The sequence below is a fragment of the Staurois parvus genome, unplaced genomic scaffold (assembly GCF_062004578.1).
Source record: "Staurois parvus isolate SC_StPar_1 unplaced genomic scaffold, SC_StPar_1.0 ptg000011l, whole genome shotgun sequence".
Classification (NCBI taxonomy): domain Eukaryota; kingdom Metazoa; phylum Chordata; class Amphibia; order Anura; family Ranidae; genus Staurois; species Staurois parvus.
This window is the reverse complement of record NW_028317807.1, coordinates 26,508,523-26,524,421: the sequence shown is the minus strand read 5'-3', so window position 1 is coordinate 26,524,421 and position 15,899 is coordinate 26,508,523. Positions and strand designations below refer to the sequence as shown.

The window sequence follows — 15,899 nt, the reverse complement described above, 5'->3', positions numbered from 1 at the left end:
ACTTTGGAGGAAGCAGGTCTACACTGGTTATGTGACCTCAAAATTGTAAAAAAAACTATTTTGGAAGGTTATTACAAAATTTGTTTACAGGACATAACTAAGGAAGCTTTCAGCGATGACATTTATCCATTAATGATTTACATATACTTTAATTGCCAAGAGCCATGACCAGGGGTGGACTGACCATTTGGAAACTCGGGCACTGTCCGAGGGCCCGGGGTCAGTAGGGGGCCCCATGAGATGCCCCTGGTACATTTTACATAGGCTTTTTTGAGTTTGGGTAAGGACATAGGGGCCCCATGATCCCCTATTGCCCGGGGGCCCCATGAGTTGTCAGTCCGCCCCTGTGCAGAAGCCTTGGCCCCTGGCCATGACTTATTATGAAACAGATGGAATAAATGGTTCGATATAGGATAATAAACAAGAGGACTGTCCTCATCTGTCCTCATCTGGAACCCCTCTTTAAGAATTGGTAACTTCTTTAACCACTTGCCTACAGAGCAATTATACCCCCTTCCTGCCCAGGCCAATTTTCAGCTTTCAGTGCTGTCACACCTTGAATGACAATTGCGCGGTCATGCAACACTGTACCCATATGAAATTTTTATCATTTTTTGAGACAGATATAGCTTTCTTTTGGTGGTATCACCTCTGGGTTTTTTTTATTTTTTGCTACACAAGCCAAAAACCACTGAAAATTTTGAAAAAAAAATGTTTTTTCTTAGCTTTTGTTATAAAATGTTGTAAATAAGTAATTTTTTTCCTTCACTGATGTGCACTAATGAGGCTGCAGTGAAGGGCACTGATAGGCTGCACTGATGGACACTGATAGGTGGCACTGATGAGGAGGCACTGGTAGGTGGTGCTGATGGGCATTGACAGGCATCACTGATGGGCATTGAAAGGCAGCACTCATATATGGCACTGATAGGCAGCACTGATAGGTGGCACTGATAGGCGGCACTGACTGGCACTGTTAGGTGGAACTGACTGGCACTGTTAGGCGGCACTGACTGGCATTGATAGGCAGCACTGACGGGCGCTGATAGGTGGCACTGATGCACACTGATAGGCGGCACTGACTGGCATTGATAGGTGGCACTGACTGGCACTGATAGGTAACACTGAAAGGCATCTTAGATGGGCACTGATATGTGGCATTGATGTGCACTGGTAGGCACTGATATGTGGCATTGATGTGGCACTGATGGGCGCTGGCAGGTCGCAATGATGAGCACTGACAGCTGGCACTGATGGACACTGACAGGTGGCACTGCTGGGGCTACACAGATCATCAGGGCACACTGATCATCAGCGCCCTGATGATCAGTGCACATGTCCCCTCTGAGTAAAGCCGATTACCGGCTCTCCTCTCCTCTTGAGCTGTCAGCATGACAGCTCGTGTGAAGAGAAATGTCGATAACCAGCATCTCCCTATTTACATGTGATCAGCTGTGATTGGACACAACTGATCACATGACCGAGCCGACATCTTTGGCTCTTTCCGTTAATCGGTGATCCCAGCGCACCACCGATCGCCGCGCTGCGCTCTCCCGGAGCCGCACATGCGTGGTTAGAACGGGTGGAGGTCATCTGACGTCCTCCCACAACGAGACAACCGCCTTGCGCCCATCATTACCTTATATGGCGGGTGGGAGGCAGTTAAAGAAAATAATAAAATAGCGTACAGAATTGCAACACATATAAGTCATATTTTAACTGAATATTATTAAAAAATACCTTTCCTTTTCAATCTGCAGTGATACTATTTTCTGTAAAATCCAATGCAATATGGCAAACTGGAGGTGTTTTGATGGTGCATAGAACACCCCCCCCCCCCAAATATAATTTCCTGCCTGTGTAATTGGCTAACTGATTTTCCCAGAAGTCTGCACTAAGATACAAGGCAGATTTTGCACATTCCCTGCAACAAAAATCCATGTTGGGTCCCCTGGAGCACCTGGAAGTGGTCACCTGTTTATCTGTTACTAATGGCACTAGCACCTGCTCACTCATCTTTTGGTTTTTAAGTAACTATTAGCTGATTAATTAGTTGTATTTTCTGGTTGCGTTCATTTATTTATTTTCTGCATTTTTACATGTGGCAAACTGTTTAATAACCTTAATTCACAGTTTAGGCTGTGCGATCTATATTTACCTTTATACTTTTCTTATCATTGCTTAGCAGAGATGACACATGCTGCAGCTCTTGATGATGTCAGATTTTAGTGCAGTGAACGTCCTTACCCCTGGGCAGTGTGTGATGACTTCCAATCAGGTCTGAGGGCTAGAATTTTAACATCTCAGAGTCTGCATTTTGCTTTCAGTGGAGAAAACATGCAGTTGGGTGCAGTCTTTTTAGTTGATTGGTATTTTATTTGCTTAATAAACCTGTGGAGAGAGGGTTAAGGGTTCAGGTTACCCAAAAACTGCAGGTCTTCTTATATCAGCAAAAGCAAGGATGATGGCTCTGCTTTCCTTAGTAGTAGCGTCCCAGTAATGGTATAGTTTCTGGTGGCTTTAACTTTTCGGTGGCAGCCTTCTGGTTACAATTAATTCTTTCAGAGCAACTAATATTTTAGTAGCAGTCTCCCTATAAGAGTAGTATCAGGTACCTTAAACAGTTAATGATAATTAGTTCTCCTTACCATGTCCATCCAGTAGCAGTTACACCCAAGTCATTCTGGATACTCTTCAGCATAGCATACTTCTCCAAACATGCTTCAGACAGGCAGCTATCTTCTTGATTCTCCAAGTCCTAACACAGGCTGGCTTAGATTCCTTGGGTGAATTAAGCCCCAGGCCATGACCAGACCTTGAGAAAAGACCTCCTCACACTAGTATCCTCACCAGGCCAAGGCTACAGTGAAATCCTCTCTAGGCAAAAGTGTGAAGAGAAGACCCATTTGCTGTTGCTCCAAAATGTTTATTCTCTCTCTTTAAATCACATCACTGGAATAAAATCCTTAATGATTGACCAAGGCAGATAATTATTTATAGCTTAATACAGTGTTGCTTGTCACACTAACTACCTGAGGCAATTCAGCAGCAGCAGGCAAAAATATTCATTGTCCTGACCTAAGGAGAAACCCAACAAACATGGAAAGCATATAAATAAAAGCTAACTGTAGAGAAAACTAATTTTAACTAGGGACATTGCAGCCTAAGGCAGGGTTTCTGCAGTAGGATGCACAAATAACATCATATATCACTAGGGTTTCCATCTGGCCGATAATAATGGTACTTGTTACCTATATATTAATAGGAAAGAGACCATAAGGCTAATATTTTTTCCAAGAAAAGGTGGCAAACCTATATGTCGTGAGTGCGCACATGAATCTAAATGACTTGTGATTATATACAGTATATCTCTGTATGGCTTGCTATTAGGAATTCCTTTGGATATGGGAATGCTTATGTAGCACTACCCCCTTACAGACTGCTGATGACATTGGGTCCCCCCTATAGTCCTGCACAGCCAGTCAGTTAGCATTTTCCACACAGCTTTCATCCACAGACAGAAATCAGGCCTTGAGCATTGGTTTTGTTATTTTATTGAGGGGATTGAACTTGCATAGGGTAAAAGGGTGTATAGGATGCCCAAGGGAACTGAAATCTGAGGACAACGTCCTGAACTATTCACAGCCTCTCTTCTCTCACACAGTCTCTGTTGGAGTGCTAGCCAGCAGCTCCAGTTGTACTACCCCAGACCCTAGATGAACTCCTCTTCACCCAGCAATCTGGAGACTTTTTTTATGAGCAGGGGATCTGGCTCCTGTTCCTTTAAGTAAGGTGTACAGTCATTAGGAGAGGGCTAATCTGGTTTCCAACCACAGTGTTCCTTTCCCTATCCGCTCAGGGGGTGCATGTGTACTTTCCTTTCCTGTACTGCTTACAGAATGGCTGCTGCTACCAGGTCTATCAGCTGCGCTGCTCCTTCCCTGCCATACAAGTGGTCCTCTCTCCTGAGCTTTGCTCCTTTCCTGCTCCAGGCTCGCTGGCAGGACCCATCCCATCAGGCCTCCTGGCAGCTTTCTACCTCAACCTCACATCTTCCTCTCTCCTTCTTCCACCCAACTTTCCTGCCAATGAGCAGCCTACAAGACTTTTAAGGGAGTCTAGCCCCTTGCCAAACCTCCTGTTAGGGATTGGATAAGGTTTCTTAAAAGTGCAGCCAACCACTGCCTCCAAGACCCTCCTCCAAAAGTCTCAGAGCAGGGGGAAATTCCAGAGGGGCAGGCCTTCAGAGTCTCTCAGTCCTGACCAAAATTTGATCCCTCTATCTCAACTGAGCTGCTACTCAGCTCCTCACTAGCCTCAGGGTCTAGCTCCCCCTAGCTAAACTGAGAGGGTACTATACTTATAACTTGAAGTTTTGTACTTATTAGCGATGTATTAATAGGAAAGAGACCATAAGGCCGGTATTTTTTCTATGAAAAGGTGGTAAACCTATATGTCATGATTGCACACATGAATCTAAATGGCTGGTGACTATATACAGTATATCTCTGTATGGCATGTTATTAGCAACTCCCTTGGATATTGGAATGTTTATACCTTGAAATATTGGACTCTCATCTTATCTAAATCTGTTTTATTTTGCAATGGGGTCCAAGCAATCCTGCTGGCACTCTTTCCACCTTTCTGACTATTTCTAAGCTGGTCATTATAAAACAGGCTTTATTGGAGATTATGAAATAGCTGCTTTGATATAGGTATTGCTCATCTGTAATCCAAGGATTTCAGTTTGCTCCTTTATTGGTAAAAATTGTAATGTGTATGAGGTATCTTGGATGGTTAATCGATTATCTACGGGGATTTCTAAGGTGAAAAACATTGTTTTATGCGGCATGAATCTGCTAATTTGTTTTCCTCAGGCATGTAACATCTTTATGAGGAGGATTTTTATGTGACTGTGACAGTAAAATTCAATCATTCTCCTCTGTGATAGATGTCTTCTGTAGCCTGGTGGAAGTCAGCTTCTTCACTATCTCCCAGAGCTCTAAAACAACATAATTTAGCCTTGTATACAAGGGACTGTGCAGTTGTACTCTGATTAATCAACTCATCAAAGACTGCACCGAGATGTGCTGAACAATGCAGCATCTGTTACTGTCAGACAAATGAATTACCTTGTATAAATCCTGTATTGGTCGGTAACATAAGACAGATACTATTAGGGTCTGTATAACTGCAGATCTATAAAATAGTTTGACTTCTGAATAAGAGGAAAGTAATTAATGATGTTGTCCATAGTACCAAATCAGGTGACCTAAAACATTTTCCAATTTGCACTTAAAAAATGATATCCGTTGTATGGGTGTTCTTAATCAAATCCTTAAATGTTGTTTCTTTATCCAGTGCTGTGGATTGGGAGTTCTTCACAGTTGGAGAAGATTATTTTCTAGTCGTGGCAAATTCATATGATGGCAATTCATTTTCTGTAAACAGTGTTATTTACAGGTGAGTCTCCTGCCTAATTACACCTATAAAACTGCTGATAAACACTATAAAGAATCCTGACATCCATTGTTTTATAATACAGAGGTCTCAAGAAAATTCTCAAATAAATATGTAAGACTTTCACTAACAAGCGAAAAAAGCAGCAGCTTAGTCTGAGGCAGGGCTGCAAGCCAACTGTGGTAATTTGGTGGATTGGAAATTTCGATTTTACATTCCTCCCAAACACTGCTCTCCAAATGCTATGATGCCAACCTGTCCGTGTACTGTTCCTGTCACACAAAAGGCTCCAATCACTAAGCTATAATGTACTGTATGTTTTATTTGATGTAACAGCAAATTATTTCAGCCATGTGATTTCTTTTTTCAATTCACGTTGGCACACATTGATACAAAATAAATTTTTTTTGGTAAATTTATATAGTTTAGTGAATTGAGCCTAAAAGTATTATTAAGCCCTGCATTTTCCAATGTAACACATTGTGAACAGTAAAATAAACATTCCCTAGTAAGCACATTGTTAAAATTCTTACCCCAACACTTTCAGTTTACAACTTTCAGTGATCCTGGATCCATCTTTAGTACTGCTTCCCTGAACTTCCGGTCTTCACAGGAAAGAGTGAAGCTGTTTAGATTCTTGCAGCTGGGATTGACAGCTGTGTGCCCAGCTGCTGAGCCCTTTACAGTACAATAACAGGCTGCAGCTATTCAAGACTGTTCATACAGCCAGCCATTAAGTATGGCAATTGTGGCTGGATGCACTTGGCTGCATTGTACATGATGATAGCAGGCAAGCACCCATAGACAGGAGCTTTGGGAAGAAGAGGACAGTGCCAGAGTGGCCTGAGTGGCATGTAAGGAAAGTAATATTTCATACAGCCAGCTATTAAGTATGGCAAATGTGGGTGGACGCACTTGGCTGCATTGTGCATTGTACATGATGATAGCAAGCAAGCACACAGACAGGAGCTTTGGGAAGAAGAGGACAGCACCAGAGCTGGCCAGAGCGGCATATAAGGAAAGTAATATTTCATACAGCTAGCCAGTAAGTATGGCAATTGTGGGTGGATGCACTTGGCTGAATTGTACATGATGATAGCAATCACGCACACATAGACAGGAGCTTTGGGAAGACGAGGACAGCGTCAGAGCTGGCTGGAGTGGCATGTAAGGAAAGTAATATTTTGTACAGCCAGCCAGTAAGTATGGCAATTGTGGGTGGACACCCTTGGCTGCATTGTACATGATGATAGCAATCAAGCACACATAGACAGGAGCTTTGGGAAGAAGAGGACAGCGCCGGAGCTGGCCAGAGTGGCATGTAAGGAAAGTAATATTTCATACAGCCAGCCATTAAGTATGGCAATTGTGGCTGGATGCACTTGGCTGCATTGTACGTGATAATAGCAAGCAAGCACCCATAGATAGGAGCTTTGGGAAGAAGAGGACAGCGCCAGAGCTGGCTGGAGTGGCAGGTAAGGAAAGTAATATTGCCTCTTCATCTCCTCTCTAGACTTAAAGTGGAACTTCACCTAAAAGGGGAAGTTCTGCTTGTTTGTATCTTCCCCCCTCCACTGCCACATTTGACACTTTCTGGAGAAGGGGGGAGCTGGTACCTGTTTTTGACAGGTACTGGGTCTAACTTTCAGCCCCGCAGCCTTCCCCCCGCAGCCTTCTGGGACACATCACAGGTCTCAGAAGACAACAGGACCATTCACAAAGCGCAGCGTGACTTGCTCATGCACAGTATGAAATCGGCTGTAAAGCCGGAAGGCTTCACTTCTGGTTTCTCGTACATAAGATGCCGGTGCCTGCATCAGAAGCCGATTGAATAATCAGCTCAGGTGAGGACAGCACTGGATTCCTGGACAGGTAAGTGTCCTTATATTAAAAGTCAGCAGCTACAGTATTTTTTCATTTTCTGGGGGGGAGACTGGAGCTCTTTAAGGAGAACGTAACCCATGCAGTGTGTGGGGGCCCCACCCAAAGGGTAGATTTTTCCTAACTGCTGGAGTTGGGTTTTGAAACACAGATTTTGCAAAGCAAGTGGTTATTTCTAGTTACTGCATTAAAGTGGCATTAAACTCAAAAGTAAACATTTATTATGTTACAGCTTACCAATTCTTAGATGTGAGGGCTGCATTAGTTTTCTTTTTAGGCTTTCTTTTATTTTCACTTGGTGCTCTGGCCAGTAAGTCTGTTGTTTTTCAACAGAACAAACTCTCCTGAAAATGTATCAGTTAAGAGTGTTGAGAAAAGTCATTTAGCACTGACAGGGGTGCTTACAATGATCCGCTTTTACTTATGTATAACCTTTATCCCAAAAGAAAAAATAACTGTTGCTCATGGGCGGACTGACAACTCATGGGGCCCCCGGGCAATAGGGGATCATGGGGCCCCTGTGTCCTTGCCCAAACTCAAAATAGCTTATGAAAAAAACACATGGGGCATCTCATGGGGCCCCCTACTGACCGCGGGCCCTCGGGCAGTGCCCGAGTTTCCAAGTGGTCAGTCCGCCCCTGCTGTTGCTGTAACTGCAGTGTGAGCTGGGATTTGGCTTCAATTTGTTTGTGTATCTAAATCTGCAAGTATATCTAACACTCCCCTCCCTTCAAACTGACAATGCTGTGCTCCTTCATGCAAAGTGGGGGCACTCTAGTACATGAGCTGTGTTACTGGCCAGATCACCAGGTGAAAACTGAAAGGAAAACTAAAGCAGCTACCGCATCTAATGGTTAGTAAGCTGCAATATATTACATTTTTGGGTTTATTACTGCTTTAAGTCTAATGCCATCTGACATTCAAGTATTAGCTCAGGTGAACAAAACCACAATAAACATTGTAGACCAATAGAATTGATATGATATACTAAGACATTTGCATCTTTCTTTCAGGTGGCAGGGCTATGAAGGTTTTGTGGCTGTGCATTACTTACCTACATATGGCTGTCGGGACTGGGAAGCATTTAAAACCAGCAATGGCTCTTACATCATGTATTCCAGTGCTAAGGAACCTACATCAAGGGTGCTAAAACTGAAGACTTTCTGAATATCTGAAACACGTGATTCATTAGGAAGACAATCCTTTGAAAAGAGCATTTGTACTTGACTATGATGAGGGAAGTGAAGAGCTTTGATCAATGCAATAACTGAGGTCTCTATGTACCACAGCGACCTTACACTGTACTATAATGTAGCATGGGTGGTCTGGGATGAAACCATGGATAGGGACAGCATGTCTGCTGTAAGATCAACATATATTTTAACTCTTCGTTACGTAGTAACAGTTGGAAGTGAAATCTCAAAGATGGTAGCAGTAAGTTATTGCCTTCGTTTGAGTTGAACTGCTTTTACCTAATACAGTTCACAGCCTTCCATTCACCTAAATTCAACCTGCACATAAAAGACTTCTTAAACCTTTCTGTGACTACTAGTGGCCAGGGTGACATTAACAATGAAGATGAGGTCTTGGCTGTTGAAGTTTTGCCAAAGGTCACAATTTGCATATCAGTGGTTAATTTGCTTAGGTTGCATGAAAGGCCTCTTTCAGATGGGGTGGATCTATCAGCATGATCTGGCCTGCTCAGCGGGGGATCTCTCCACTGATCCCTACTGAGCAGGCGGATGTCAGGTCTTGGTCTCTGCAGCAGCAAAGCAAACACAGACACTGCCTGCTGATTTCAATGGGACAGCTGGATGGAAACGGACCGCCTGTCTGTTTCCACCTGATTGTCATCCGATCCGATTTACTGGCTGTTTTTGGCGTACAGGATCGGATTGGATCAGATGCCGGAGGGTGTCAGCGGACTATTATCTGCTGACACCCGCCGGTCCATAGAAGTCTATGGATGGAATGATCGGGTCTGACTGAAAAATGAACAGGCGGACCCCATAGCTCTCCTCGTGTGAAAGGGGCCAAAAAGTGTAGTGAAGAAGGAAGCGGATTATGAAAACACAACTAACTTTGTATGCTTAGGAAATGGAAAGGTTTACTTAAAAGTGCTGAAGGGTACACTTAGGCTGGGTGCACAGATTTAGGCTTCAGTGTGTTGTGCTCAATTGTGTGTGTCTGCAGCCCACATTAATATATGTTATGTATATTAATGCATTTCGGTGCCATTCATATACAGATCCAATGCACATGCTGTGCTGCACACCATACATGCACGCACCATACTATTTGTTGTGGTGTAATGTGTTGGCAAAAATGGTGAAAGTCCCTTTTGGTGTATTGCCAACCCATTCATTTGAATGGGCTGCTCCCATGTTCCACTACTGTTCCACATTTCAGTAAAATTTCAATATCTGGGATTTATTTACAGCATATCATCTCAGCCAGGCTCCATCATTACACACAATGATAATGTTATTAAAGTCATATGTTTTTGTTTAATTGCTAGCTCTTAAAGTGCACCTGTGCCCAGACCATGGACATTAAAAAAAATCTAACTGCTAAAGAGAAAATGTATTTAGCAGTATATGTTTACTTCACTAATTGCATTTCCATGTTGTGTGTACTGTGGGAGACCAGTTATAGTGAATGCAGGGTCCTGGGTTTAGTAACACTTTAGAAAATAGTAAAATAACTATACAACAAGTCATTCCGGGCCTTTCTAGCTGCTTTTAATGTGAAGTTATTATTTCTCAAAATCCTCAACGAACTACATATTTTAGAGTTGGATTATATTTGGTTTCTAACAGCTTTACTGTGGTACAAACTGTAGTGTCCATGTAGCAAATGGTGCCCTTTGCTTGCCTTTATCATTGATGAGGCATCATTCCTTCTACTGACATGAATGATGGGGCACCATTCCTCCCACTGACACCAACAATGGGGCACTTTCCTCCCATTAATACCAGTGATGGGGCACTATGTAATTTTTTAACTCCACTGACAATCAAGCCTGAGACATTGTCTATTCTCATTAATGCTGGGGCTCTACTCCCACTGAACACAGTCCAGCCTCCCTAGAGTCTGAAGGACAGTAAACTGTCCCTTTGTTTAGAAAGTTTGGAACTCCCTGCTTTAGAGGGATGGCAGTGTACCAATATTCAGTTGTAAGCCCCTATTCACATTTGAGTGTAGCGTATGTAGATGACCTTGAGGCTTTTTTTGTGCAAATTTTTAAGCATGAAGTTCCATAAGGAATTGCCTTGGGGCATAATTGTGAGTTTATGACCCCACTGACTGTTATGGGAGCCCCTGAAAAACAAGCATTTTTTTAATGCACTCAAATTGAAGTCAGTGGGGCCAAGAACTTCCCATTCTTCAAAGTAGCTCATGTACCTTTTTGAGCTTCAGGTGTTGAGCTACAGGTACCTGAACACTAAAATATGAAACAATTAAAAAGCATGGAATTTTGATTGTAGAGCATTTTGGAGCTTTGAGCTACAAAATGCTCTGGTTTGAATAGGAGCCAATAGAAAAATAGCTAGGATTTCAGTGAATTTGAAAAACAAATTATCTTCTTTATGCCTATAGATACAGAGGTGAATGAAGGTACATTCTAATATACTTTTACTTCTGGTTCAGAATATGTAAATACTTTGGTATGTATAGTCTCAGCACAGGTTCATTTTATGGCATAATTATAGTGACTGGGATTAAACTTTTGATGATTTTTTTTTTCTGCATAAAAACAAAACACTTCCCTACACCACACTTCTGTTACTATTCTGTTACTAAGTGTCAACTTCCAACCATGTCTCTGCTGGATAACTATTGAAATGACTTAATACCCAATGGTGCTATATAAGTATGCAAATTTATACAAGGACAGCATTCTCTTCAAGCTGCATGTTAATCTATTTATTTAAAAAAGGTATATTGGTTTCTTATATCATGCTTGCTCACCAACCCGCTAAATACTTTAATTTATTGTGCTTTTGGATAAACTAATTTTATTTTCTTCTAGTTGAAGGTTGTAGAATAATGAATTTAACTGAATACCGTGATAATCAATATATAATTAAGGTAGTCATTAAAGCAGACCCCTTGCCTAATAAACCTGACAACCTTAATGCAATCTATCTAGTAAAACTTATAAAGTATTATTTACTTGCCATCTTCTTGCACTATTTCCTTGGTTTTAGCCTTCATTGTCCCCATGGGTCAAAAACCCGCAGCGCCATGTTAAAAAAAAATGTCATCGGCAGCTGGCAGCCTTTTTTTTATTCTTCTCCCAGCCCACCGATGACATTTATGCCTTATCATGTACATTACACTCATCTGTTTGCAAAAAGCCTTTCTCTCTTGAGAGCTCACAAAATATGTGAGATTCCAGGAGAAGGGAGGGGAAAGGATTTTGTTTTTTAACAGAGGAGATTTTAGCTGTATTAGTGCACTTGCGACCAGTGGCGGACTGACAACTCATGGGGTCCCTGGGCAATAGGGGATCATGGGGCCCTTGTGTCCTTGCCCAAACTCAAAAAAGCCTATGAAAAAGGTACCAGGGGCATCTCATGGGGGCCCCTACTTACCCCGGGCCCTCGGGCATTGACCGAGTTTCCATATGGTCAGTCCGCCCCTGCTTGCGACAGAAACAATTGAGTACCGTCCATGATACTTTTTTATTTTCACTAACATACAATTTTCAGGACATTTTGTTCTGAAAAATTGTATGTTAGTGGAAATAAAAAAAAAGTATCATGGACGGTACTCAATTGTTTCTGTTTTTTAACAGATAAGTGTAATGTATGGGGTATGCACAAGATCAGGCACAGACGTTATGCACCGCACGACATTACATGTAATCCCTTTTTTTCCTGCCGAGGTCTCGCAGTTTAGAAACAACATCTCCCTTGAAGGCACTGGTGACCTAGCCTACCCAGGAGGACTCTCTGAGGGAAAGACTACATCATCAGTGCCTGAAGAAACCAATAATCACAAACACAATAAATGTTTAATTTAAAAACTGATGTTTTTGGAACAGCATATTCAGATGCATGCAGATACCAAAACTCAATGAATGTTGTCATTTGTCACATAGCATATTCTGGCAGTAGCTTTTACTGACAATCACATGACACAAAGTGCAGAGCTGTCATAATTCAGGAGTGCCTAAATGGAAGCTGCCATGCCGGGGTTTTTTTTGCCTTCCTCTGGATCAACTGTGGGTATAGGATTATAACTTCTTTTTTTTTCTATGGTTGAACTGGATGGACTTTTGTCTTTTTTTCAGCCAGACTAACTATGTAACTATAGTCAGCAGTTACTATGTAACTAAGCTGTTTCCACCAATTTATCAGACAAAAATTTACTGCAGTTAGCCTGGGTTCACACTGATGCGGTGCGGAATTTGCACCGTTTCCTGTGTGAATTCCGCACCGCATCACTATCGCACCACGTTCATGCGAACCTCTGCGGGTGTGTATGTTAACTTAACAACACCCTGAAATCGGTCCGCAAAACATGGTGCGATGTGCAGAATTGAATCACATAGGTGCAAATACCCATGCTATCCGATTCTAGTGCAGGCCAAAAAAAAGGGTCCTGCACCTTTTTGGTGTGGGTGCAGTGCAATTGGAGCCATACAAAATATGTGGCTCCAATCGCAATGCAAACAATTCACATGTGATTTGCGCAAGAATTTGGTGCAGTTCTGGGTGAATCACATGCGATATACTAGCGTGTACCCGGCTTTAAAAGATAAACAATCAGTAAAATGTAACAATTTTATCCTGATGAAGTGTGATTCCATGAAGTGAATAAAAGCTATTTTTTCAGATAAACTCCTCTGGGGTGAAGAACAAAGCTTGATCAATAACATCTTCCCGGAGTGTTGAATGTTGGCATTCCCAACTGCACTACTTGGTTTTCTGGTTTGTCACTACAAGACAGGCAAGGCGGAAGGAACCACAGAACACTGCAGGGGGAGGCAGGCATCTGACACACCTGGAAGTTTGTTGAGTGCTCAAAATGGAGAAGGCCCAATTTTTAAGTTTTAATAATAGTGACAAAGTCACTTCTAAGCCCAACTCCTCCCAACCCCTGGAACACACACCCACCAATGGGTGCGCAAAAGCAATAAAAACAAGGGAGCTTTACAATCTGTCTCTGGGTTTTAGTTTTGTTTTTGCCCCCAGGAGTGAGTGTCATTTAACCCACTTCCTGTGATCCCAGTTTGTTAGGGACCCATGCCTTATGGGTGCATCATTACTCCTACTTGACCTCACAGAGAATTCCAATGTCATGTCATAACATGGCACCACTCTCTGCGGCATTCAAAATCCACCGAACGCTGAAGGAAGATGAGAAGCGAGAGGAACCCTGATGTCTTGTGACCAGATCAAAGACACTTAAAAAAGGTATGTGTATTGAAAAAAAAATAGAGTGCTTTGGGGGGAAACATGTGTCTGGCAGGTTACTAATGCTACACTTCAGCTTTAAATAAAACCATTTTGACTGAATTATATCTATTATCGGAATTCAAATTTATACTGAAGACTTAATTGATTATAGAGCTGATCAACAATATGCAAGTGGAAAGCCACATGTGAATGAATCACATCCTTTGCCATATCTGGGCTTGCTGGAGGTAATTATATCATCAGTTATGTTTGTTTTATATATATAAAAATATACATATGCTATTTATAATATATAAATTAGTAGACATTTGATAAAATGTCTTTAATATAATCATCAATATATTTATTTTCTGATTGTGACAGATTATAGTTGGAATTCCTAGATTTTATGACTATTTAACAATAAAATTTTATATGAATTGCCAAACGTGTATTTTTTTTTGTTAATCCGTGTACATGAAAATATTTTCTATCTCTATATAGAGCTTACACCTGAAGGAAACAAAGTGTTGGGTCCCCTTTTCCTGTGCCCTTGATTCTGTGAACAGCACCACACACGGACACACCTAGCTAGGCATGGAATGTTTACTGCAGATATCTGTATATACACCCAAATGGTTTATGGTGCATAGAAATCAGCAATGATACAGCAATTGGTCAAGTAATACCAAGATGTACATTTCAACAGAGTAAACAAAAAAGAAATATACTGTAATGGATAAACCGTAAGAGAATTATACTGCAACAGTTAGTAAGAGAAATATACTGCAATATTAAGCAATAGAAGTAATACGCTGAAGAAATAATAATTGTTATATAACGCAATCCCTCCTGAGCCCTATACTGGCCAACCTTAATTAAGGGGAGAAGTACATACTGTATATTTGAGTGTATGTGTATACACAATAACAGTTCAGCAGTCAGTAAATTGCTACCCTATTTCTTCTGCTGACCAGCTCATTGGGGCCCAACTGATATGGTGGCGTGCTCATGGTACGGGTGAAGAACCCTTTAAAAACTGATGCAGGCACTGCCACTGTGTTTCTGGCCGACAACTTTGTCCCTCTTTTATCAAGGTGTAGTGCAGGGTTGGCCAGTGGCCTCTCACCACTCAGTGTCAGCAGGAGATCTCCTTCTGCTTACTGGGCAAAGTATTCCCTGATCAGTGTCCTCCGCATCAAGCTTCTCAATTAGACAGCAGGCTCAACCAACATCTTAGCTGGCACTGTGTCTCTCATTCACTCAAGTGCAGCGGTCCCTTCGCAGCCTCAGTTACTCTGCAGAGTGTCTCCCCTTCCTCTCCTCAGCCTGGGAAATTTACAACTCTCCTCCTCCTCTCTACCATAGTGCCAGTGGGAGTTGAAGTCTTCTCCTCTGGAGTCTGAAGCTAACACAGCCTGTAGAAACTACACCTCCCATAATACTCCACATTTCTTCCCAGAGTCTCTAGCTGTCCACATCCTCAATTCGTCCCCTAGTGGATGGAGGGCGGCTTAACACTGCCTGCCTCTTTTTTACCAGCAGTCTTTCCTGCAGTTATGTATTGTACAGACAATTATCCAATCCAGAGGTTGAAAAATAAAATTGTTTATAATTTCATAATTCGGTAGAGCTTTAATGTAAGCTCTACCAAAAAACTTCTCTTATTTGCTCCATTTTGGTCTGTTAAAGAGTAGCTCCACTTTTCTTGAAAAAAAACCATTCCCCTCTGGGTGATCTATTTACATTTCAGGGATTTTAACAAACTTTGTTGCAGATTCCTACATTTTGTTGTTCTGATAGTTGTTTGTGACCTTGCGCAGAGTGAATATGTATGGGAGCGACTCCATAATTATCAATCAGCTGCTGCACCTGCAGGGCTCTAATGAAGAAACTGGCAAGGTCTCAATCCCTTTAGACGTAATTTCCCTTTGGGGGTATCTCACCAAAAATGATATTTTTGTTGCAGGGGATGCTCAAAATTTATATCTTGTGCAGATTTATGGGAAAATCGATAAGCCAATCATATAAGCATCTGTGTACAGAACACCTCCAGGTAGCCATATTGCATTGCATTTTACAGAAAATGATAATAAAACGATAATGTATTGTAGCAGAAGATCTCAGAGGGAGCGGAGAAAAGTCCTGTTC

The 15,899-nt window shown here is 41.9% G+C and overlaps 1 protein-coding gene across 1 annotated transcript in view; it reads left to right on the top strand.

Annotated features, from left to right (window-relative positions):
* Positions 1 to 14,196, top strand: part of TSPEAR (thrombospondin type laminin G domain and EAR repeats) — a 208,033-nt gene extending 193,837 nt beyond the window's left edge. The window contains exons 11-12 of the mRNA XM_089671851.1: positions 5,362 to 5,463; positions 8,355 to 14,196. Coding sequence (XP_089527977.1) covers positions 5,362 to 5,463; positions 8,355 to 8,508 — 256 coding nt within the window. The 3' untranslated portion in view covers positions 8,509 to 14,196. The remainder of the gene's footprint in view (positions 1 to 5,361; positions 5,464 to 8,354) is intronic.
* The last annotated feature ends 1,703 nt before the right edge of the window (positions 14,197 to 15,899 follow it).